Raw genomic sequence first — 23,871 nt, 5'->3', positions numbered from 1 at the left:
TACGGACTTATTTGTTTCCACACTCTTATACTTTGAACGAACTTACATCAACGGACTTGTGTGTCAACTGTGGAACTTATCATATTGAACAGACATTAACTTCGTTTGGAACGGAGTTTGTGAACGGACTTCTATCAGCGGAGTTAGTGTGGAACGACATTAATGTCATACGAACTTGATGAGCAACTTGGTCTAAAATTCGTATGGGGTTGTGCCGGACGAACTTGATTAGCGACTTGGTCTACAGGTATGTTTGGAGTTGTTTACAAGTTTGCTGACATGTGAGAAACAAACGGACTTCTTGGAATCTGTCAATTTGTTAAAGAGAAGTAATACGCTGACTTGAACGAACTTACTAAAGGAGTTATTTGAAGGATCGTATCTCATACGGATTTGTTATACGGTCTCAAACAAACTTGATATCGTCTGGGATTGAACAGACTTGATTACAGCGGTCAGGGGTGATCATCTGTTCAAACCCATCAAACCGGACCCAGGACCGAAACTGTATTGAGCGTGTAGTCAAAACTAGGACCGACCCTTATCACATATACACAGGTCGATTAGATGCAGGTTTTCACGGTCTGGTTCCATGGGTCCATGGTTTAGGACTTTAGGCAGATGATGAACTATGAAGAGGTCAAGAGGATGAAGATTGAAAAGTACAATCCGAATCTATGCATATCTCAACATACATATTAAGAACCACAATGAAACCAGATAGCTACAAAAGCAGGAAGCAGGACCGACCCTTATAACAGCACACGGGTCGGTTATGCGGTTCTGAACTTCTCATGGGTCCAATCCGTGAACTGCACAATCCTAACTGCGGTTATTTGAGACTAACTAAACCAACGATCATTCAATAAATCTAACCAATAGGGAAGCTAATGCCAAATGTCAGAGAATAATTTGCATAGTTGGATGAGTGTCAGATTTACAAAGAAACAAATACCGGAATTAACATATCAATCCATAAATTACAAAAAAAAAAAAAAAAAAAAAAAAAGCCCATTGCCAAATATGTTTTATCTTTTACGGGGCAAACTAAAAAATAGCTAAAAATAAAACCATCAAATTGTTCAAACCGGTTAATCGGTTATATATCTTCAAAAGGTATTAAAATGCATACAACCTCCTACATGTTTTGGAACGACCAACACCCGTTTGTATCAGGTCAATTAAACAAAACAATACAACACTTCAAAATTCAAATAAACCTTAATTTTCTTATGCGTGACATTTGGAACCATGCAAATCTGTAAACATAATATGATATGATACATACACTTTTTACACTACAACTTCAACAACATAATTACAAAAAGGTGAATAACAACATACTATGGATCTAAACATTCACCTAAATGATCAAACACTATCAATTTGACTAAACCATGGATCAAATAAGATAATACGACCGGATCAATCCAGCCCATCTACATGCATATCGATACCACTGTCGATAAACTAGAGGTTGGTTGGTAAATCATTCAAGTAGGAAAGGAATGAATCATCGTTGAATTTGGTAAGGAACTTGACACAGAAGCCCGAGGCTGTTCGGTAAATCGAACCTACATGGTTAAGAATTATACATGATCAACTGATCATAACCTCCAACAAACTAATTCCATTGAACTGGGCTCAACCTATAAACAAAGCAAAAACCTGAGTCCTACGCGGATTATCACTAGTTACTCAAAACCTTGCATTTCACTAAGCAATATAATGTAAAGTTGAATAAACAGTTCACTGAAAGAACAACCTGATTAATAAATCAGTAGCAATAATCATAAATTTCACAGTTGAGCAATTATTCAATTGCATAATTTCAGTCACATGTATCAAAAAACAGCATCAAACATCTCAATTTTCTTATGAAATAAATTGCTAGAATCATCTCAATCGTCAATACCAGATCAAGAAAAATAAAATCTTTATTGCCCAAAAGAACCACCTTAGTTTAAGAGCAGTGACGAAGACGCTTTTTCAGCTTCTTTAACTTATGCTTATTCATCTTCTTCTTTCTTTTCTTCTTCACACTATCCGCCCAGATCATCCCAGTACTCGAACCCAACCCATCAGTGTCCGGACCCTCCTCGGTCTTAAAATCCGGTGACCCAGTTGAAGAAATCGGATTCAAGAAATACCCAAATGAAAAACTAGGGTAAATATGGAGCCGATTGAAAAGGGTCGATTTGTCATCAGAAAAAGATTCAAGAAAAGGGTTTTGGGTGTTGGGTTGGGGTTGATGAACAAGATGAGGAATTGATGATTGTGTTGGGTTTTGATGGGTAATTAAAGCTCGAATTGTGTTTCCATTGATGGGTTTGCGTAGGATCTTATGAAAAAGTAGAGACATTTTTTTTATTTTGTGGGTGTTTTGGGAGAAACAAAGATAAAAAGGAGATGGGTTTGAGATTGGTGAGGGCAAAAAGGTTAAGAAAATGTTAAAAACTGAGAATGTTGCCCCCATGCAGGATCGAACTACAGACCTCCAGTTTACAAGACTGGCGCTCTACCACTGAGCTATAGGGGCTTTTTGAACAAGCAACAACTGTAAATCAAATAATCTTAAACAAATGAAAAATTATCTAAAAATATGATTATGTTACATCTTTAGAAATAAGCACTTATAGCTTTAAAACCAAAATGTAATGTAATGTTATATGATTGTCTTATTTGTATTTATGTTTTCGGTGTTAGTTCATAATTGCGTATGGTTGTAGTTGTAGTTGTTGTTGCTGTTTACTTTGCTATTTGTATTGTTTGTTCTTTATACACGTGTTGTTGGGTTAGTGGAGTCTTGATTGGGCTCGGTTTAATAAAAAGACAAGGCAACACGCTTAATGAAGATCGGTAAGGAGGTTTTGGAGTTGGCCCTAATTCTTTTATTTAGACCCATTTATCTTATCTTGTGCGCTAAGTTATTATCCTGGTCTTATATTTTTTAATTTCTCATGAATGAGGTAGAGCAATAAAAGAATTACCCTTGCAGCCCTGAATGTAGGTCAAATCGAATTGAAATCTCATCCAAGTGTTTGTCTTCAAAATCCAAAATATTTGGACCCCATTATTGATATTGTTATACAAAAACTAAACTTATTTTTTATGCTTTTCAAGAAAATAAAATCATCTTTTCTAACCTTATGACATTCTACTTGGATCCATCACATTTATAAACTATAGAACGCCTCATCACACGCTTACATTTCTCACAAACCACAGTTCCTTGAACCATTCCTTCATCATAAGGAACCTCGGTTGTGTGATCACAAGCGACCGCACCGTTAACTTCATCATCAACGCTTCTGATCGCACCCACAAACCCCAATGTTGCAACCTTTTTGGCCCAGTCAGGAACCCGGTCAAAGAACTCCGCGATTTTGTTTCCTTTTAACATCACAAAATCACTAGAATTCCCACATCCAAAAACCGCCCAATTGGTGTTATCATCATCGGTGTCTAGCAACTCCGAGACTCGTTCCAACATGGTTTCATAGTTTGCAAACGTTTGAATTTGGCCGGCCCGAAGAATTGAATCTTTAATCTTCTCTAACCTTAGCCAGAAAAACTGAACTTTTATCGGAGTGAACAAACTGTCTTTGTTGATATCGGCTAATGTTGTCCTCATGCTTTCATTTTCAACCGAGTTTCTGCTTCCAACGTAGATCACTTGAAGCTGCAACCGTGCGTTTTTTAGTTTCTTGATTCTCGAATCAAATTCGTTGATCCATTCTAGGTTACCACTTCCACATATGCAAATATTTTCGCCTCCTTCCACCTGAAAACAAGACTAATGAGTAAGCATGTCCAAACCCGAAAACGCAGCAGCCTTTAGACTATGTATTGTGGGTTAACTAAGTTTTCCATTAACTAACAAAAAGTGTTGCCACATCAGCGCCATCTCAGCAAAGTGCCATTAACTAAACTGTCCGTTAACTAGGTGTCGTGGGTTAACTACACTGCAATCATTTAACAATAATTATTCAATTATTTATTTTTATTTAATAAAAGATCAAATATAAAATACATTTAAAGAAACATCAAAACTACAATATAAGCTTACCAATTTCAAGAATCTTACCATCTTGGTTAGGAAGTGATCTGTTCCACCTAACATAAGCTTCAGATTCCAGTTTTCTTCCTCCCAAAGTTCTTTCTCTCGTGAATCCGAAAATGGAAAAGCTTTCGGTCCCCAAATCAACACCATATCAATCGCATTATAATTTGAAACCGATCCAAGCGGATCTAATACTACCAACAAAGGCCTCTCTTCAAACTTCCATTCGTGTCTAATCATTTTGACTATTGCTGAGTTTAGCAACCATGGTTGCCTGATTGACAACCACGGTAACGAGTTTGATAAGTAATCAAAACTTATGTGTTCATCAAGAGTCCATGTTTCTGAAGACGAGATTGGGACCCACATGATTTCATAATCATGTTCTATGTTCTTGTTGTCGGGATGCTCATGAGTTTGGTGTAGTAGCAATAGAGTTTGTTCGATCGGCAAAAGATCTGGCTTTGAAACCAAAAGCATAACTACCTTGTGTTTCAATGTTGATATACCAACCTGTTTTACAATAACAAGTTTTTTTAGTTTTTAGTTTCACTAAAATATAGAAGAGCAACAGTTTGTTATGAGTGATCAATGGTCTATATACATATTGAAAGTCACCCTTCAAAAAAAAAAAGTTCATATCCTTATTTATGTAAGATTATTAAAGACTGATTGATCATTATTGAATGAGTAGGTTACAATATATAGGGACTACGAGTAACCCTAGAAACCTAACTGAGCCCGTGAGCCTATAGTCTAATACTCCCCCGCAGTCGTAGCGGATGGAACTAGAAGCTTAGACTGAAAACAAAAACAATAATAAACCCTAAAAAATTGTCTTCGATTTCGGTCAAAATTCCATAATCTTGCAATCTTCAATCCATAATCTTCGATCCACAATTTTGAATGATCTCGTAATCCTATAAGAGGCAACCAATACGACAGTGCAGCGGCGGTGGATCGTAATCCTGCAGGCGGCGCGGCGGAAGACCGTAGTCTGATGAGCGGCGGCGGCACGGCGACAAGGGGCGGCTTGATGGAGATGCGAAATCAACAAGATGAGCCGTAGCATCATCTGTGTGGTAAGAAACCGTAAGAAGACCGGTGAATCTAGAACCGAAGACGAAGCTTTATTTGAAGACAAAACTGAAAAAAAAAACGGAAACGGAAAATGAACAGGGACCGGACAGGGCGGCAGTGGCGGCACGCCGCCCTGTCTAGGGTTTTTTTTCTCAAGTGGTGACGGCTAGGGTTTTGTTATTTGTATGTGACGCGGCGGAAACGATATAGAGCCTAGGTTGGCTCTGATACCAAACCTAACTGAGCCCGTGGGCCTATAGTCTAATAATTTATAAGTGCATGTATATGTATGTGTAGGTACTCTTTAATGCATTGTGCCTCTATCTAGCTATAGATGATTTTTGTAAAGTAAAAACTTACCTTTTCTTGAGAAGAAGAATCTTTTAGCGGCAAATCATCATTCAAAGAAAAGAATAAGTGAAGCAATTCTTGATTATCAACTTTTGTGTGATCCTCAAGAAGAACCGTCAGCTTTTCATACAACTTCGGCTCTGCAAACAATAAATAGAAAAATCTATCCTTGATGAGAAGATTCAAGGTTCGATTTGGTGGGTATAGTCGTATACTCTATCTCGTTATAACCTAGAGGTTCTACCTATCTGTTCTTGATATGCATCAACCTGCATTCTGAGGCTACTGCATAATCTGCTCAACCTAAGAGCCAAACTAGACAAACCCCATGCTGCATTCACGGTTGTATTCGAATTCCTGCATAAAAGTTTCAATCTTTAATCATCGATAATAAATTCAAAAATAAATACACATAAGTTCAAATAGTTAATCTCAGTGTTATAAGAATAGCTTGACGCGAGTTGGACGGCGGGGTACCAACTAGCGATTAATCAGGATTAGTAGGGATTAATCGAATTAGAATTTTATATGTAATTTTGAGTTTTGTAAGTACATACACACATCTTCATATGTCATTTTTCTAAGTAGACATGTTTTAACATCATCTTCGACCCATATTTTGAAGTAGATAGGATTAATTGCCAGAATTTACTGGTTTTGGCCGGAATCTGGCCGGAATTGCTAGATTGCCACCGATTAGGACCGGAGTTGACCACTGTTAACCACCTAGCGATTAATTGGTCGATTAGATGAAAATTGCTCGGGAACCTAAGACTAGCGATTAATCGGCGACTAATCGGAGGCTAGGCGTGATTTTTACAACCATGGACTTAATCTTGATGAATTAATCAATAAATAATAAAAGTGAAAAAGGAAAAAAAAAAAAAAAAAGAAAAGAAAAGAAAAGGCACTTGCTCCTGATTCATGGCAATCAAGTCTGTGATCTGAGAAGCAGATGTGAGTGTGCTTCTAAAGATCCAATAAGTGGCCAAATAGATCTTAGACTTCGCACCGGCCATAAGCGTACAAGCGTGATCATCATGAAGTACAAGTTGTAGAGGCAGCCCTTCGAATCTCACTACACACTTAGCGAGTTCCACCATTTCCTTTATTAGCATTTCCATAGCCTTAAACTGGGGTCTCAACGCTTCGGAATTTCTCCAACACAAGTTCTTGAGTACCGCAAGTGACGCTGCTAATGCATTGTGTGAATAAACCTCAAGAATGAGCCGAAATTCGCCATAACTTATTGCAAATGCCGTGAGTATCAAAACCACTTTTGCATCCCATCTGTAGTTCCCTAACATCTCTAGTAAAACTATAGTTTGAGCGTGCATATCTGTCGTGTTATGACACTCACACAGTATCTGCAACAAGACACTAGCATTGTATTAGGATAATAAAAAAGATCAAATCGGCAATAAACATTTGCGTTTGTGAGTTCTTCATAGAATACCGCGCGTGACAACTTATAAATGGCATGCTCCAAAGTTTCTTTTGTTGCGAAGCTCTCAATACTATCAAGAGTATGCACTTCAACAGTCTGAAAAGATAAAAAAAAATGACACTTTTGTTATAAAGATGATCAAATGAATCAAGACAACAATATTAGTGAAGATGACCGAATGAATCAAGGGGTGATATATATATATACGTTGTTTGAATTAGACGCATATGACATGACATTTTCCATGGCTTGAAACAAAATCTTGCAATCCACACGAATCATGTCGGATTCATGAGTGAGTAGAGTCTTGCTTATGATGAATTCTTGTTCAATAGATAGTTGTGTAGAAGAAGACTGAGGGGTGAAACTGTCATTTCCACTTAACTCCATTGTTGAATTAATTCAAATGAACTCAACTCCTACATTTCTCTTTATGAATTATAATATTGCATGGGTACAACATCTCCATGTGCACTTGACTGTGGTCCATTTTTATACATGGGAGATATTCCAAAAAGCAAAATGTGATGCATATAAAGAAAAAGGAAAAGCAGGTGGAGGTTCTTAAACCTTCTTGTAAGCATGTAATAGTTTGAACTAGGAAGACATTCAAAAAGCAAACTAAGGCATGAATAGTAAAATAAATGTCCTTTGAAGTTTGAACTAGACAAAAAAAATCTAAGAAAATATATACCTCATCTTAAACCCTTAACCATTAAATTTGTTTTTACAATTTTTTTTAAGTCCAGAAAACTTGTTAAGTTACATCAAAACAGAAGGTAGACGGGCAACAAGCTGCGCCGCCAATCCTTTCTGAATTGCAAACCCCAACCTCCCGAACACAAACCCCTGCCCCCCTGGGGTCGAACAATTGTTGTGGATAACCCGTTGAAGATAGCTTCTGGCGCTAGGGAGCCAAAAGTATCAAAGGCAAAAGGGATAAAGACATGTTTTTATAAGTAAACTATAATGGAAATGTCCAAATATATGTATTTATACATTTTACACTTCAAATATTAAACTATTAAATTTTAAAAATTATAAGTTATTAAAAATGTTGGTTATTAAAAAAGTATAAAAATGTTGAATTGAATTTAATAGTTAAACTTAACTAAAATATACAACACTTGTGGAATAACTTTTACATAACTCTGTAATCAAATTGTAAGGCTAAAGAAAATTCAAACCACATGAAATGAAACAAGATAAGAAAGAAAAAAAGGGGGGCAAAAGAAGTCATTTCTTCTTTATTCCTGTGAACAGAAAAAATTAAATATATTAAACACTTTCTTTCCCCACTTCTTTTTGTAAAGAAATTTCATGAGACCATATCAAAGATTCAAAGTAACTAATATATTGATGCATACATGGTCTTTCAAAAAATCGTGCCTATCTTACATATTATGGTTGTATAAAGACATGATGATCGATGCAGTTATACGCGTATAGATCAAAATGGGTAAATTAAGCATGCCAGTATCCATAGGCGAGCAATGCCCACCCTAAGGTGAGCACTAACAATCTTGTCTTCCCAAAAATGGCTCGAGAAGTAGATTCAAACCACTTATTTTACTAATTTATGTTCATAAAAACAATTACAAACACTCTTACTACTACTTATTGTTATATTAAAATGTGATAAACGTATAAATAGTTGTAATAAAAAAAAATCCTAAATACCCCTTGAAAACATCATGATAAAATCCACCTTGCATGTTCAAATGGGTAAAGCATATGAAATTTCCTGGGGACATCTCAAAGGGTGAGTAACTGTATGGGGCCCATATTCTAAAGGGGTCCCAAACAAAATTTCTCGTTTAAGTTTAAGTACCGTAGGTAGGTTGATTATATATAAATTTCTTTCATAAGTTATTAGTAATTATATATTTATGCTAGTGGGAATGTCTACACGTTCCTGCAAGGATTTATGTTTGGAAATAAAAATTGATCTTGTACCGGACTTGTTTTGTTAAGAATGGAATGGACCTCTTTCTCCGCTACCTAGATCGTCACCTCCCCATTGTCATCCGCCATAAAAAAAATAGGTTAAACCCATTTTGATAGTTTTTTTAATCTAAAAATTGATTTCAACCCGAGTCAATTTTGATCCAAATTTGTTATAATCGTTTTGAGTCTTTTGACCCAAACTATTTTTTACATAGAATTCGGTTTGACCCCTACCTATTTTAACACATTGCACGACCTTGACCCACCATTTTCCTAGACTTAGGACGGGAAGGGGTAACTATAATACTTATTTTTATCTAAGAGTTGAAACAAATATACAATCAATACATACATTACATTTAGTGAGTTAATAGTACGAACAATCAATTTAACAATGAAAAAAATGGACGTTCAACTTTGAATTCAGCCATAAACAGTCAACATGAAATTCTGTCATCAACGGTAAACAAACCTATCTAGTGATTAGTGAACTGAAATTGTATCGTATTGTATTGTTGTTGGTACCCCATATCCTTGTGACAAGCTTGATTGTAAATAATTCTTGCAAAATTGCTCAATCAACCTTTGTCGTGATTATCAATTTATATCAATCATATAAAATCAAATGTTTAACCGTTGTGATTGTCTTTTCTTGAATGATTAATTAATTGCATCTACCAACTGAGCATTCTTTGCCTACTTGATCAAATGATAAGGTGAAAGGACAATTACCCACCAAACTCAAATCTTAGGGTGAGAGGGGCACTCCCTTAAGATGGGAGTTCCCTCTCTTACGCACCACCAATCAGCTAGTGTCACGTCAACTCCCATCTTAAACTCCCCTCACACCTCAATTTGATGGCGGCACTCCTCTCTTAGGTGACTTGTTTTTTTATTAAAAAAAAAAAGTTTTCATTGGTTGATTGAATGGGGGGCCCACCTTCTCTCTCCTCCCCTATTCGGTGCCTCCTCCCCGAAATTGGTCCCCTATTTCACTCCCCGCCTGAATGGCGGCACCTTCCCTCTCGGCAAAATCGGTCCCCGCATGGGGTCACCGATTGTGCCCCGCTTGCCCTTAAAAATTGTTTTGTTATTCCTAGTTGTGGGTGGAGATACAATAGGAAGTTTATTTGGCTAGAAAGGCTAGGAAGTGATCTTGATCATCCATTAAGTTAATCAAGGGCTAAGATTAAATCAGGGAAACTGAAAGGAAGAAAAGAGGCGCGTGAGTTTTTTCAAGGGCATTCTAGTCAATCAAAGCCAATAGTTTCTCTCTCCTCCAATTCCCCCCCATTTTTTAAACGTTAATAACTCTTTCATACGACATTATTTTTTTATAAAAATTGCACGAAAAAAACGAGCGTTTTTTTATCTTTAAAACGAGTATACTATTGCTATATTTTAAAAAAAAAATTAAAACCCAGTTGTGTAAAACGCAATAAAAAAACCACCAGTTACGTAAAATGCAATGAAAAAAAACCTAAAAAATGACATTTTTCTAAAACGCAATGCACAAAAAACACAAAGAAATGACTTATTTGTAAAACGCAATGGCCAGAAAACACACAGAAATGTCTTATTTGTAAAACGCAATGGCCAGAAAACACATAAAAATGTGTTTTACCTAAAACGCAATGCACCAAAAACAAAAAGAAATGTCTTATTTGTAAAACGCAATGACCAGAAAACACATAAAAAAGTGTTTTACCTAAAACGCAATGCACCAAAAACACAAAGAAATGCCTTATATGTAAAACGCAATGGCCAGAAAACACTTAAAAATGACTCATTCTAAAACGCAATGGAGTGAAAACACCTAAAAAATGTGTTTTACCTAAAACGCAATGACTAAAAACACTTAAAAATGTGTTTTTTTCTAAAACGCAATAGCCAGAAACCACATAAAACTCTTATTTCTAAAACGCAATAGACACATAAAACTGTCTGTCACTGTCAACCCCAGCCAGGGGCTCTGCCCCTTGGACCCCGCCAGGGGCTGCCGCCCCTGGGACCTCGCTACCAGGGGCTGCCGCCCCCGGACCCCCGCAAATATCGTAAAACGCAATGACTAAATCAAAAACCCAGATCGTGAAAATGAAATTAAAGAATTTCTTACATGGATCGAGCGCCGGTTTCTTCATCAATTGACAAAATTTGAATGATAGAAACACTTATTAACGCTCGAATCGAACGAATCGAGTGATTATCTCCAAAATCACCGGAAAAAACGAGATTTTTTTTATTAAATTAAACTGGGTTTTCTTCAAAAAAGCTGAAGAACACGTTGATCGGGTTTTGAATCATTGATTGGTGATGAAAATCGCACTATAATGTAGTGATTATTGAGATAGAAAGTGAAGAAATGGTTGAAGATGGTGGGTTTTGAAGTTACTGGGTTTTGAAAAAGGAAGAAGAAGGAGTTGGATTGACTAAAATACCCTTTCTCTTTATTTTAAAATTTGTCACATGTCATAGTCCTATAGCTTCCTATCCTTTCTAGCGAAAATTAACTTCCTATTTGATCTTTTCCCCTCCTTAGTTGTTTTCGCCGTTTCTGAATTTCGGCAACTTCTTTTACTAAGAAAAACCGACTAACTATTATTTGTCTTTTATGGACTTAATGTTTTGAGAAAATTCATTATCAAACAATTTTATTTTTTGTATTAACGTTAAGTCTCACGACTAACTATTATTTGTCTATTGTGGAATTAATGTTTTGAGAATGTTTTAAGAAAAACGATTATCAAACAATTTTATTTTTTGTATGAACGTTATAAAATCTGGCAACTAACTATTATTTGTCGGAGTAACAGTTTCCGACAAATATTAGACCAGCTATTACAGTCCACCACTCACACTAAACCTCACCATCCCTCTGAGCCTCCTTATAAACATAACCCTTTGCCAAAACCACATACAAAATCAAACTTAACCCACTTAAACATGCCAAAACCCAGTAAAAGCAATCAAGGTGCGCCCTGTTCAAATTATCCCCCTTTAGCCATTCATCACCGTGCCCGGCTGTAATTCCTTGTATCATAGATATCAATGCGCTGCTCATAAAGCTTCCGACACCGAGAATACTTAAATAAGCAGCAGCCCCCATGCTCCTCATCTCGTCCGGCACTTGATCGTAGAACAACTCCTGCAACCCCACGATCGTAAACATGTCTGAGATACCCATCAATACATATTGTGGTACCAGCCACCATACGCTCATTGGAACTGTTATATTTGGATTATCGAGTAATCCATGCTCTGTGGCGATTCTAACCCTTTTTGATTCAACCAAGGCTGATACGATCATGGTCAAGATTGAGAAGAGAATCCCAAATCCGATTCGTTGGAGCATTGTAATTCCAGAGGGGTGGCCGGTGAGGCGCCTGGCAGTGGGGATGAGGAGGCGCTCATAAAGGGGGACAGCGGTTAGGATGGTTAGGCCTGGGAGGACTTGAAGAGATGCGGGTGGGAGTTGGAAGTTGGTGGAACCGATTGTGCGGACTAAGGTGCTGCCTTGTTTTGTGTAGAAGGTGCTAAGTTGCGCTATGACTACCGCAAACATCAAGCAAGATAGCCATATTGGGACCAGCCGCAAGAGGAGCTTCACCTGTTCCACCTGGTTCACAGTGCAAAGTCTCCAGTGGTTGCGTTTTCCTGACGATACATCGGTTTCAGTTATAATAGCTGCCTTGTCCAAAAACCTGTCGATTGTTTTCAAGTGTTAATGGTGGGTAATTAACAGCACTAAGCAGGATAATGAACAATGTCATAATAATACCTGAATTGGTTGGTATGAGTCAAGGGATGAATCGTTGTGTCACCGCTTTCTTCTTCATTGACACACATACCCTGACTGTTTTCCGGCAACAAGCGTCGCTTCCTAAACGCCGCCACCATCACATGAGCCACCTTTGTAAATGGGCTACCAACTGGATCCTCACGGCGATAGGTATTTTTTCTAAAAAGAAACACTCCCAGCGCCAACGCCACCACTATGGCAGGAATCGCAAACCCCCAACCCCATCCGACATTGTCTTGAACGTAAATGACAATAAGTGTGGAGGTAGTGGCTCCGATCACAATGCCCAAGTACCACCAGTTGAAAAACGAACTCTTGGCTGCTTTCTCCTCAGAGTGACTGTTGTCGAATTGGTCGGCGGCGAAGGTCTGGATGCAGGGACGGTGACCACCTTCCCCGATGTTGATAACGTAAAGTGCCACAAAAAAGGGTAGCATGCGATGGTTCAAAGGTATTGCTTCTACAGATATGACTAACAATACCAATCCCTGTTATAAAAAATTACCATAATAAGTAATCCATGAATGAATACGCTATTGTTCAACTACGGTTGTAAAACTATTTATATGTGTTACTATAGTCTATAACACTGTAGTTAGTTTTATTTCAAGTCTAGAATTTACTATATCTAAATTTGATAACTAGTGGTTTACATAAATAGATCAAAATATTTTTAATAATTAAATTTTCAATTTTGTGAAGGTATCAAATAAATTAAATATGATAACATTTGTCATAAATACATCTAAAAACCACATTTGTCAATATATTTCTATGAACTTGTGTACTTCCATGACGATTCAAATAAAGTTATGTAAATTCTAAGTTATTATTGTTAGTTAGTAATCTAATGTTTTCACTTGTACATATTTTAAAGCACTTTACATATTTTATATCTATTATTTGTGATGTTACAATGATAAAGTGATTATCAATTATCATCGTGATGTTCATTTTAAAAATATACTTTGGTCACCCAACTTGGCTAAATAAGAAAGTAACAAATGATACTGAAAATATCATGGCACGTACTGATGGCCCACGTAACATAAATTTGAGTACTGTCAATGAATTTTAACAAAAGATACTTGAAAAAACTATTATATACTGCAATCAAAACATTAAGTTATATGTATGTATGTATGTATCATGTTATATTTTCTTCCTCATGTCTGTTAATGATTGACGGCGCAGCTTGTTGCCCGTCTATCTTCTGTTTTGCTGTAACTTAACAAATTTTCTGGACTTTATTCATATATCTTTCCATTAAAACATTAAGCATGTATCATGTTATATTTTCTTCCTCAGCTACTCTACTTGGATCTCGATCTCTTTTATACATAGTGTAGCACTTTGAATTATTACTATTAGAAGACATGAATTTTATTTTGGAAAATAATAATAATAACATAAAATGTATTGTATTAAAAAAAGATTTGGTGGTTAATGAATCCCAATTAATTTATAAAAAAAAAAAGATTTGGTGGTTAGTGAATTTTATTTAAATTATTTGATGATTACATAAAAAATTCGGTAATGAATCATCATGTTTTACATTTATATATTAGGGCCGGCCCAGAGCAAGTGTCAGGTATAGGGCTCGAAAAAAATTTAAAGGGTCTGTATTTTTTAATCAAAAACGTTGTTGGGCCTTTTCAGAATTTTAGATATGTGATTTTACGGTACAATTTGCCAATGTTTAGAAATTACTGTGTAAACTTTATTTATTTGAATGTAAGGAGATTTGCGAATATTGCCATAATTTTTTGCACAAATGTAGATGAAAATATTATAAACACATCTGCAAAAAAATTGTCGAGTCGTTAGTTACATCTGATGTAATTTTTGTTTACACCTGATGTAAATTTTGTTACGGCGTGAAATTTTTTTCACACCTGAAGTAAAATTTTGCATGCAACATTTATTTTTATTTTTTATTTTTTGTTGAAACAAGTGATTTTTTTTAAGATTTATGAGAAAAAAATTAGAAATTTTTTTGAAAGACCTAGTTCTTATGGTTCTTACAACTCAAGATGGTTCTCATTATAACTTTTCCCTAAATACATACATATATATATATATATATATATATATATATATATAGGTTGGGCTATATAGAAAACCCTAAATATTTAGGAAACCCGGGAAACTCAAAGCTCCCGACTTTTTTTTTTTTTGAAAAAAATAACACATGTAATATACATGTTTTTAAGAGTTTTGGGCCAAAAAAACGCCGAAGGGTTTGTTTTAAAAAAAAAACAAATTTCAGCAACTTTCAGCATTTTTTGTCTAACACATGTTAGACAACGAAGTTTTTGGAACTTGTTTATTTTTAAAAAAAAAAGTACTCGGCACTTTTTTGATTTTTTTGGCCCAAAACTCTTAAAAACATGTATATTACATGTGTTATTTTTTTCAAAAAAAAAAAAAGTCGGGAGCTTTGAGTTTCCAGAGTTTCCGAAGAATTTAAGGGTTTTCTGTCTAGCATTACCCTATATACATATATATATATATATATATATATATATATATATATATATATATATATATATAGGGTTGGGCTATATAGAAAACCCTAAATATTTAGGAAACCCGGGAAACTCAAAGCTCCCGACTTTTTTTTTTTTTTGAAAAAAATAACACATGTAATATACATGTTTTTAAGAGTTTTGGGCCAAAAAAATCAAAAAAAGCGACGAAGGGTTTTTTTTAAAAAAAAAACAAATTTCAGCAACTTTCAGCATTTTTTGTCTAACACATGTTAGTCAACGAAGTTTTTGAAACTTGTTTATTTTTTTTTAAAAAAAGTACCCGGCGCTTTTTTTTTGCCCAAAACTCTTAAAAACATGTATATTACATGTGTTATTTTTTTCAAAAAAAAAAGTCGGGAGCTTTGAGTTTACAGAGTTTCCTAAAATTTTTAGGGTTTTTTGTCTAGCATTACCCTATATATATATATATATATATATATATATATATATATATATATATATATATATATATATATGAAAAAAAGTATTCACGTAAACAAGGTGAACTTAATTTAGTAAATTCTAAATTGGACAAACTAATGACGTATACATCAATAGCTATTTAAAGTTGATCCTAAAATACTTTAAATGAGCCTATCATTTGTTTTTATAAAGCTTAATTATAATAGAAAATGAAGATATATGTATTATAACATATGAAAATTATAAAAAATAAATAAATATGTAGAACCGTGTTAAGATAAAGAAGCAAATTAAGTTGAGATGAGGTGGAGACACCTTTGGGAAAAAAAAAAAAAAAGTAAGAAGTAAGTAGTTTGATAAGATTACCAAGAGATACGTGAGGGATGAGAACACAATGGTATTGAATCGTCCAAAAAAAGAGTCGGCAAGGAAACCACCAAGGATGGGGAAGATGGCGGAAACGCCGTGCCACAAATTCACATTTTTGGCTGCGGTGGACAAAGGCTGCTTCAGAACCACCGTCAGATACGTGATCAGATTTCCTGACACTCCATAGTATGCAAATCGCTCTCCAAATTCCACAACTGCATGCTTCAAATTACTTATTATTATTCTTATTATATGTGTGTATGGATGGATATATACATATGATGAAGAGAAAATTATATATAGAGCTTACAAATGATAAAAATGGCTGATTTCCAACCACCCTTCATTGCTTTTTTGGAGCAAGTGACATCACGTTTGGTGAAAACCACGGAAGTCTCCATATGGGAAAAGCTTTTAAGATTCAATCTCAAGCTTTAATATATATACACACATATATAATATATATACACATATATATAGAGGGAAATTAAAAGCTTTTATGATTCCTCTTGTATATAGCACTGTACAATTTCTAACTGATATTTTGTAGATATATCTCATGTATACACTTCTTTTTAAAATGTATTTCTTTATAAATGCTAGTTTTTTTTTATTTTAAATTTTCATATAATTGTGATATAGTGGTTGTACTGCTTAAATGCTAGTTTTTTTTTTTTTTTAAATTTTCATATAATTGTGATATAGTGGTTGTACAGCTTTATAAATCTATGTACTGCTTTACAATTAGATAAATCTATGTACGTATTAATTAGCACGGAGACGCATCCCTTGTCTACATATATCGTAATATGAATTTGTTCCATGTCCTTTTATTTATTGAGGTGGACAAAAACTTGTGATAATAAATTGTCTCCACTTTTTGAAGTGCAAGACCCATAATATTCATAAAATAAATATTGAGCTGACTATGAACACTCATAGGTCTTAGCTGATCCCTAAGACACTCATAGAAAGAGATTGGTCAGATTGTTTTTTTAAAAAAGATATTTGAAGACTCTTTTTTCTGGGTCGCGCAAACATTGTCATCTCTAAACTGTTTGTTTTTTCGAAGACGTTTCATTAAAAAAGTCTGCATGAGCTTTTCTTGGTGCAAACTTGGCCAAACCACTTTTAAGATCTTCTAAGGTCTGCAAAGGGTTAAACACCACCATCGTCCACCACCCACCACCTTCCATCACCACCACCATCTACCAACACCACCCTCCACCATCATCGTCCATTACCACCACCGTCCACCACCATCGTCCATCACCACCACCGTCCACCACCCACCACCACCGTCCACCAACACCAGTTTATTTTAGAAGTCTACATACGTTAAAAAAAACAAATTGTCTTCTTCTTGAATACTGCAAATGTTTGGTTCACCTCTTCTTCTACAGATGTCTACAGATGTGATCCGCAGACTGCGGACATTTTCACTACTACAATATCAAGCATTAGACGGTGTTCAATATATGGTTTAGACGGTGTTATTTTAATAACCCCGTCTTAAAATCAATTCCTCACATGACCATTGTGCAAATCCAATTAAAATATTCAACAAAATTCATACAACACCGTCTTATGCTCAAACCCGTCTTATGTTTATATACGCACCCTTTAGACGGTGTTCCCTTTGAACACCATCTTATATACTCATGGTTTAGACGGTGTTATTTTAATAACCCCGTCTTAAAATCAATTTCTAACATACGTACTGTTATGATAACAATTAACTTAGAAAAAAAAAACAAACATAAACCCATTCCTTCCCTAACATACTCTCTTACTCGACCAAAACCCTAGCTCCCCTTCCCCTTCTACGCATCCCCTCCAGACACAACATTCCCCTTAGATTCCCCTCCAGACATAGCATTCCTGTAACACCTCGAATTTTTGTGTCCAATGATGTGTTAACACGTGTCATTTGTTTACACATGGCATCTATAATAAATAAAGGACTAATTTTGACAAACCTTGAAATTATATAAATTCGAGGGTTATAAATGTCAACAAGGGTAAATATACTGTATAGTATCCCTAAATAATGCTTAAACCTTCAAACGAATAAATTATAGATTGTACAAAAACAAAACGCGGAAGAAAGTGAGAAATTACAAACTACAGGGGTTAACTGTGTCAACATGTTTAATAATACCTCTGAGTGACCCTTTAACGTCCCAAAGACTTTGTAACGGTATTATACCCTCACTAAAATAATATATATGAATTTCGCGAAGTTTCGATATGAGACGAGAAAGTTACGATCGAATTCGTAGAAGAAGGGTTAAAAGCGCCAACAGTGAAAGTTAAGGCTTTCCAATATAATTAATAAATAAACCGGGGACTTAATAATGCGGGTAATTAACACGAGGCCCCTATCGGTAAATAACCGAGGGCCAAACCGCAAAAGTTACCCCTTCAAAACCGAAAGGTCAGGTGAATCATTACGAAAGATTTCGTTATTAATGGCCAGATTCAGTAATCATTACAAAAAGATTTAAAATCCTGAAATCTTAACCTTAGGCGACCCGCGTGAAGTTTAAAGCATTAGTTGAGGCGGGCCGCGAGCCTCTTAAATAACGCGTCTGTTATATGAACTTTAGGCGACCCGCGTAAAAGAAGCATGGAATGTCCATGCGGGCCGCGTAAAGTGCCCAGATGCAGAAACTTTGTAACTACTTGGCTTTTGGACCATTTGAACGATCAAACCTTAATCAAAGAGGCATGGGCACCCTACCATTGACCCATATCACTCAGGGGACATCTACCCATCATCATGATCAGTAGTAGCATGTTGTGTAATGATTTTAGGCCTTGATCTTGGCTATAAATAGCACCATTGTGCTCATAACATTCACAACATCAAAACTCACTTCTCTGATCATTCTAAGTGCTCCCAAGCATTCTCTTCTGCTCTATAAACAAGAACACACTTCTGTAAGTCGTTCACAATCAATTTGGTCTTGCATTTCCATAGTTATAGCTCATAAACGCAACCGTCGTAACTAACGGTTGTCATTGCAATATCTTGCAAATGGTTCAGTCTTATGACGAATCAAAAATGGTTATGAGTTGGTATTTATGTGGGTATTAAACCTCTAAAATGGTTCCCCCTGCTCACCACTCTAACTATGTCAATTATCGAGTCAAACGTGCGGTTAAAAAGTCAACAGAAAGCTATTTTAGCGATTTAAGCATAATCTGTAATGTATATGTTATGGAACCTGTTTTGACAATCATAAAACATGATAATAAGTATATAAACATGTTTGCGCTCGTTTGAATCGATCATTTACTATATAGAACCGGTTCGGAGCCGAATATCGCAAAAGTTTGACTTTTGCTTTGACTTCAGTTCTGACCCGTTTTAGTGAGGTATAAATATACCTTAGGACTCTTTTAGGACCAGGTCACATGTTGGTATACGCCTCTGTGGTCGGTTCATGAGTTACCCGAGTCTTTTATGTATTTCCGTCATTCGCCTAAAAGTTGACCGTAACGGACTTTTAAAATTAAAACGAGTATTTCGAACACGTGAACGGACCAAAACCCTGCTTGTTAAATTATAAGCATGTCCCTGAAGTTTCACGTCAATCCGAGGTCTAGAATGAGAGTTATGCTAAAAGGCGCACTTTTAAGAAAGTTTTTGTAATTAACGGCGCAATTAGCATAACGCCCATCTAACCCAAGTTTTCGTCACCAAAACTCTTACCCACTGTGGTAAAATAATATTTTGGGAATTTTAAAGATTTTTAATAATTTTTACCTTGCTCATAACCTGCGGTTATGGCTACGGTTCGGTAAATACCGAATATGCCCTTTTTGGCCAAAACGGGAGTTCTACAAGGCCTCTTGACCCGATTCCAGTTGCTACTGGTTTTAAATAATAAATAAAGTATTTTAAGCTTTATAAACTGTTCGGGAAACTCAGATTTCCTGTAGAACTCGAAAATCCCTTTTAAAGTCTTTAAAATGACCGAAAAGCCCCTACGGGGCATAATATAAACTTAAACTCGTTACGGGCATTACGGAAGGTATCCTACTGATACCAAAATACCTTTAAGGCATATTGACTTAGGAAATAAGCGTACGACTCTTATGGTTAACCGTTTCGCCTATTTGCGCACACGGTACGGCCCACGGAACTAGTTTTCGTGCAATAGCCGATATGGGTCAAAGTATACTATTTGAACCCCAAAATCCAGAGTATGAACTATAAACCCATATAAAACAAGTCTCTGAACTTGTTGGGTCCAAATCATACTCCATTCTCGGTTTTCGCCTTTTCGTGCGAATTAACCATATCTAAATATCGGAATCAACCGGTCTAGGCTACGGCCAATATAACGACCCGTTAGGATTCTAAGAGGTTAATTAAAACCTTCGTTCCAGATTAGGAGCCCCAGTAAAAGCTATCGGTGACTTGATCTAAATTAAGGATTAATACTTGCAAAGGTAAATACTTTAACTTATTTCCCCTATATGGGCTTGGGTTACGGTATATTAATACCGCTTGATTGAGCATTATATAATTCCATCGCTTAGGTGGTTAATTGATTAAATATGATTGGCTCATTTAAACAGTTTTGTTGCTTAAAAGCCTTTGGGGGGTTTAATGACCGTTGTCCCGGATATCCTTGGCATCATTTTACGAAATGGCCACGACCATCGACATCCCGGTGTAGGCGTACACCCGGTATAAAGTGTCGACAATAAAACTAAAAGACGTAGCCGTTGGTTTCTGTACTACGGTTTTACGCAAACGTGGTGTGTCTATAAATCTTTAACCCGGCACGACCCGGGCTACTGAACGCATAAAAGAACATGTAAAACGTTCACAAGATCATTATGAATTTCCCAAGTTATAAAAGAGTTTGTGCCTTGTGCATTCAAATCAATTTTAATAAACATTTTCAAATGTGTCAGTTGAATGTATTTACCAGTGTAAACTGACGTATTTTCCCCAAAAAGATTAAGTGCAGGTACCTAAACGTAATTGGCTGGTATTAGCTCCCTAGCGTCGGGATAAGCCTCGCAAGCTTGATGGCAGTATCTAATGGAACAATACTTTACTTTTATTTACGATCCACTGTGGATATATTCAACCCCTGTAATACTTTTTGATATTACGATCAGAGGTTGAAATTTATATATTTATCTTATGCTTCCGCTGTGCATTATATAATTGTGTGGTTTGACTATATTGTTGCCAACATCGTCACGGTAATCCCCCACCGGGCCCACCGGTGAGACACGTGGAAATCGGGGTGTGACAGGTTGGTATCAGAGCCAACATTGAGTGAATTAAACACTATCCTATTGTGTTTAATCTCAATGACACAATTGCACATACTTGAGTCTAGACAAGAACTTAGGACAAATTCGGATTGATACTCCTTTTTGTCTTTATTTTCGATTTGATTTTTAATAAGTTTTGGAGCAGGAAAATGCCACCTGTTATATTCCGAGGAAGAGGAAGGGGACGTAGAGGCCGAGGAGAAATCGTGACACATCACGATCAAGAAGCTGGACCATCTGGTACAAGACATCCTTCGATGACAAGGAGCGAAGAGCCACAACGACGAAGAGATCTTTACGAACCCGCAAGGCATTCCACTTCGCACAGCTCGACGCCATCCTACCGACACTCCTTTGGGCCAGATTCAGAAAATAATCCCAACAACCCACAACCTTCCTTCATACCTCTGCAACGTTCGGTTTCGCACCGGAATTATGACGACCCTACTCCATACTACGTAGCTCAGTTTAATCCGGCTGACTACATACAGGAACCTTCAGGTTTTGTTCCACTAGGACCACAAGACCATTTTTCTGAAGATCCCATGGAGGAAGATGAGGATCCAACTGAACCAGCTCGTGGTACGCCCACGCATCCGATAGAAGTATCTGATGGATCTTCATATCATGGTCCGCAGTATCAAGGCCCAGATAGCTTTATGGCCTTGTTTGACCGACATGAGTGGTACAACACACCATCTCATCAGACACAACAACCGAGACATCCACAGGATCCCTCTGAGGATTCACGCTTTGAGGCAGTTACGCCACCACCTCCGCCACCGGCACAACCAGTAATACCTGATCCGCCGAGGCGTAGGAGGACCAATGCTCGTATGTCTACACGAGGAGGAGGGGGTAACCACTTCAGCACTCCTCGACATTCTAGTAGTAGCCACTATCCGCCACTACATGAAGAAGGACCTTCAAGTCCTATACAAGAAGCGAACTCCGCACCTACTGCACGAAATTCGCCACCATTTGGGTATGACCAACCTATACCAGCTTACACAGGTCCAACGGCTTACAACCCGTTTGAACCGTCACAAGCACAATACAACTACGGCTATGAGCGCGACCCATATGTGGTGTCGGCTAGATATAATGCGCGCTACCCTGACGGAGCACATGGAAACATGGGACCACCGGACTACTCAGCTCATGGGTATCCAATACCTCCCAGACCCCCAGTTCCGCATCAAGCGCCGCAACCACGTTTTTCCCCTCCTGAACAGGAAGAAATACTCCATCGACTAGATCGTGTGGAGAGAGAGTTCGAGGAAGAAAAGAAAAGCCACCGAGGATTTCTCAAGGGCTTGGCGAATCTACTAAAGGGCAAAAAGAAGAAACGTGACCACTAGCCCTTAATAGTAGTACGAATGTAATTTCTATTTTGAAATAAGTCCCTGTGTGGACAACTTATCATATTTCAGTCCCTACGTGGACTTATCTTTAGTCCTTGCATGGACACTTATCTTATATTAGTCCCTGCGTGGACTTGTCACTTATTTTAAAACCTCTATGGAGATATGTATTATTTGAAAGACCCGTTTAGGGCAATATGTAATTGTATTTGAGATTTTGGAGTGTATGTTATGAGTTTTGTTTTAATATATAAAAATAAATCAAAACCATTCCTTTTATATTGATCTGCCTAAATAAAGAATCTTAAAAGGTGAAACCTAGCTTGGGGTCTGTTAAGATCTAGTCAAGATGGTACGACCTAACTGAAAAGATTCTGATTCCCTGTTAACCTCTGTACGCATGTTAACATTCATGGCAGATGTGATTCGTTATAATCACGCACGTCATTCCTATACAATAATCCTTTCAGGGTTTCAAAACCCAACTAAATGATTTATGAATCGTGGGTTAAATCACCAATGAAGGTGATCAGTATTATAAAAACATCCATTAGTGATGCAGTGCCTACGGGCCAGAACTATTAAAACATCCATTTGTGATGTAGTGCCTACGGGCCAGTATTATTAAAACATCCATTAGTGATGTAGTGCCTACGGGCCAATATTATTAAAACATCCATTAGTGATGTAGTGCCTACGGGCAAACCATATTAAGACATCCATTAGAGGTGTAGTGCCTATGGGCCATAATAATTGTCTTATAACGACAAAAGACAGTGGTGGTCTATGACTCCCTGTCGAAAAGAGATAAAGAACTACGGTTCAATTCTCTATGCCTTTGATTCTATGAAATCTCGGCTAATATTATAAAACATCATCATGATTAGGCTTTATGCCGCCAATACTATTTATATAGTTAAAATAGGATATATTCAAATCCTAATATTTAATGAAATAAAAAAAAAAAAAAAAAAAAAAGGTTAACCAAATATGGTCCCTGTACCATGGTTGACAAATTGTCATAAAAGACAATCATATAATAATCTCCTAAATTAAAATTTTGTTATCTTCTGTAACAGATTCAAGTTACAATGGCGGATCCCAACGGAGAGAACAGCCACACAAACGAAGATGACTATGACAATGCGTCAGTACATTTGACAGGCGCACAGCTAAAGGCTCTGATCAACAAT

At 36.6% G+C, this 23,871-nt stretch overlaps 2 protein-coding genes and 1 non-coding gene across 3 annotated transcripts; all 3 read right to left on the bottom strand.

The window, feature by feature from the left end:
- Window positions 1-2,467: 2,467 nt before the first annotated feature.
- On the bottom strand, window positions 2,468-2,539 carry TRNAT-UGU. The gene has a single exon. It is a non-coding gene; the product is annotated as a tRNA-Thr (tRNA).
- A 479-nt stretch (window positions 2,540-3,018) lies between these two features.
- On the bottom strand, window positions 3,019-7,408 carry LOC110923009 (protein SIEVE ELEMENT OCCLUSION C). The gene is made up of 7 exons (XM_022167206.2): window positions 7,149-7,408; window positions 6,951-7,037; window positions 6,410-6,861; window positions 5,739-5,851; window positions 5,504-5,634; window positions 4,088-4,576; window positions 3,019-3,784 (listed from the first exon to the last, which is right to left on the bottom strand). The coding sequence occupies exons 1-7, from the start codon at window positions 7,329-7,331 to the stop codon at window positions 3,158-3,160; spliced, it is 2,082 nt and encodes a 693-aa protein (XP_022022898.1). The 5' UTR covers window positions 7,332-7,408; the 3' UTR covers window positions 3,019-3,157.
- Window positions 7,409-11,613: 4,205 nt separating this feature from the next.
- LOC110923435 (protein NRT1/ PTR FAMILY 5.4) lies at window positions 11,614-16,441 on the bottom strand. The gene is made up of 4 exons (XM_022167527.2): window positions 16,321-16,441; window positions 16,008-16,225; window positions 12,667-13,175; window positions 11,614-12,589 (listed from the first exon to the last, which is right to left on the bottom strand). Exons 1-4 carry the CDS (start codon window positions 16,409-16,411, stop codon window positions 11,746-11,748), a joined length of 1,662 nt encoding a protein of 553 aa, XP_022023219.1. The 5' UTR covers window positions 16,412-16,441; the 3' UTR covers window positions 11,614-11,745.
- Window positions 16,442-23,871: the final 7,430 nt, after the last annotated feature.

This window comes from Helianthus annuus, chromosome 17 (genome assembly GCF_002127325.2).
Source record: "Helianthus annuus cultivar XRQ/B chromosome 17, HanXRQr2.0-SUNRISE, whole genome shotgun sequence".
Taxonomy (NCBI): Eukaryota; Viridiplantae; Streptophyta; class Magnoliopsida; order Asterales; family Asteraceae; genus Helianthus; species Helianthus annuus.
Note: the sequence above shows the minus strand (reverse complement) of the source record. Positions and strands in the feature narration are given on the sequence as shown.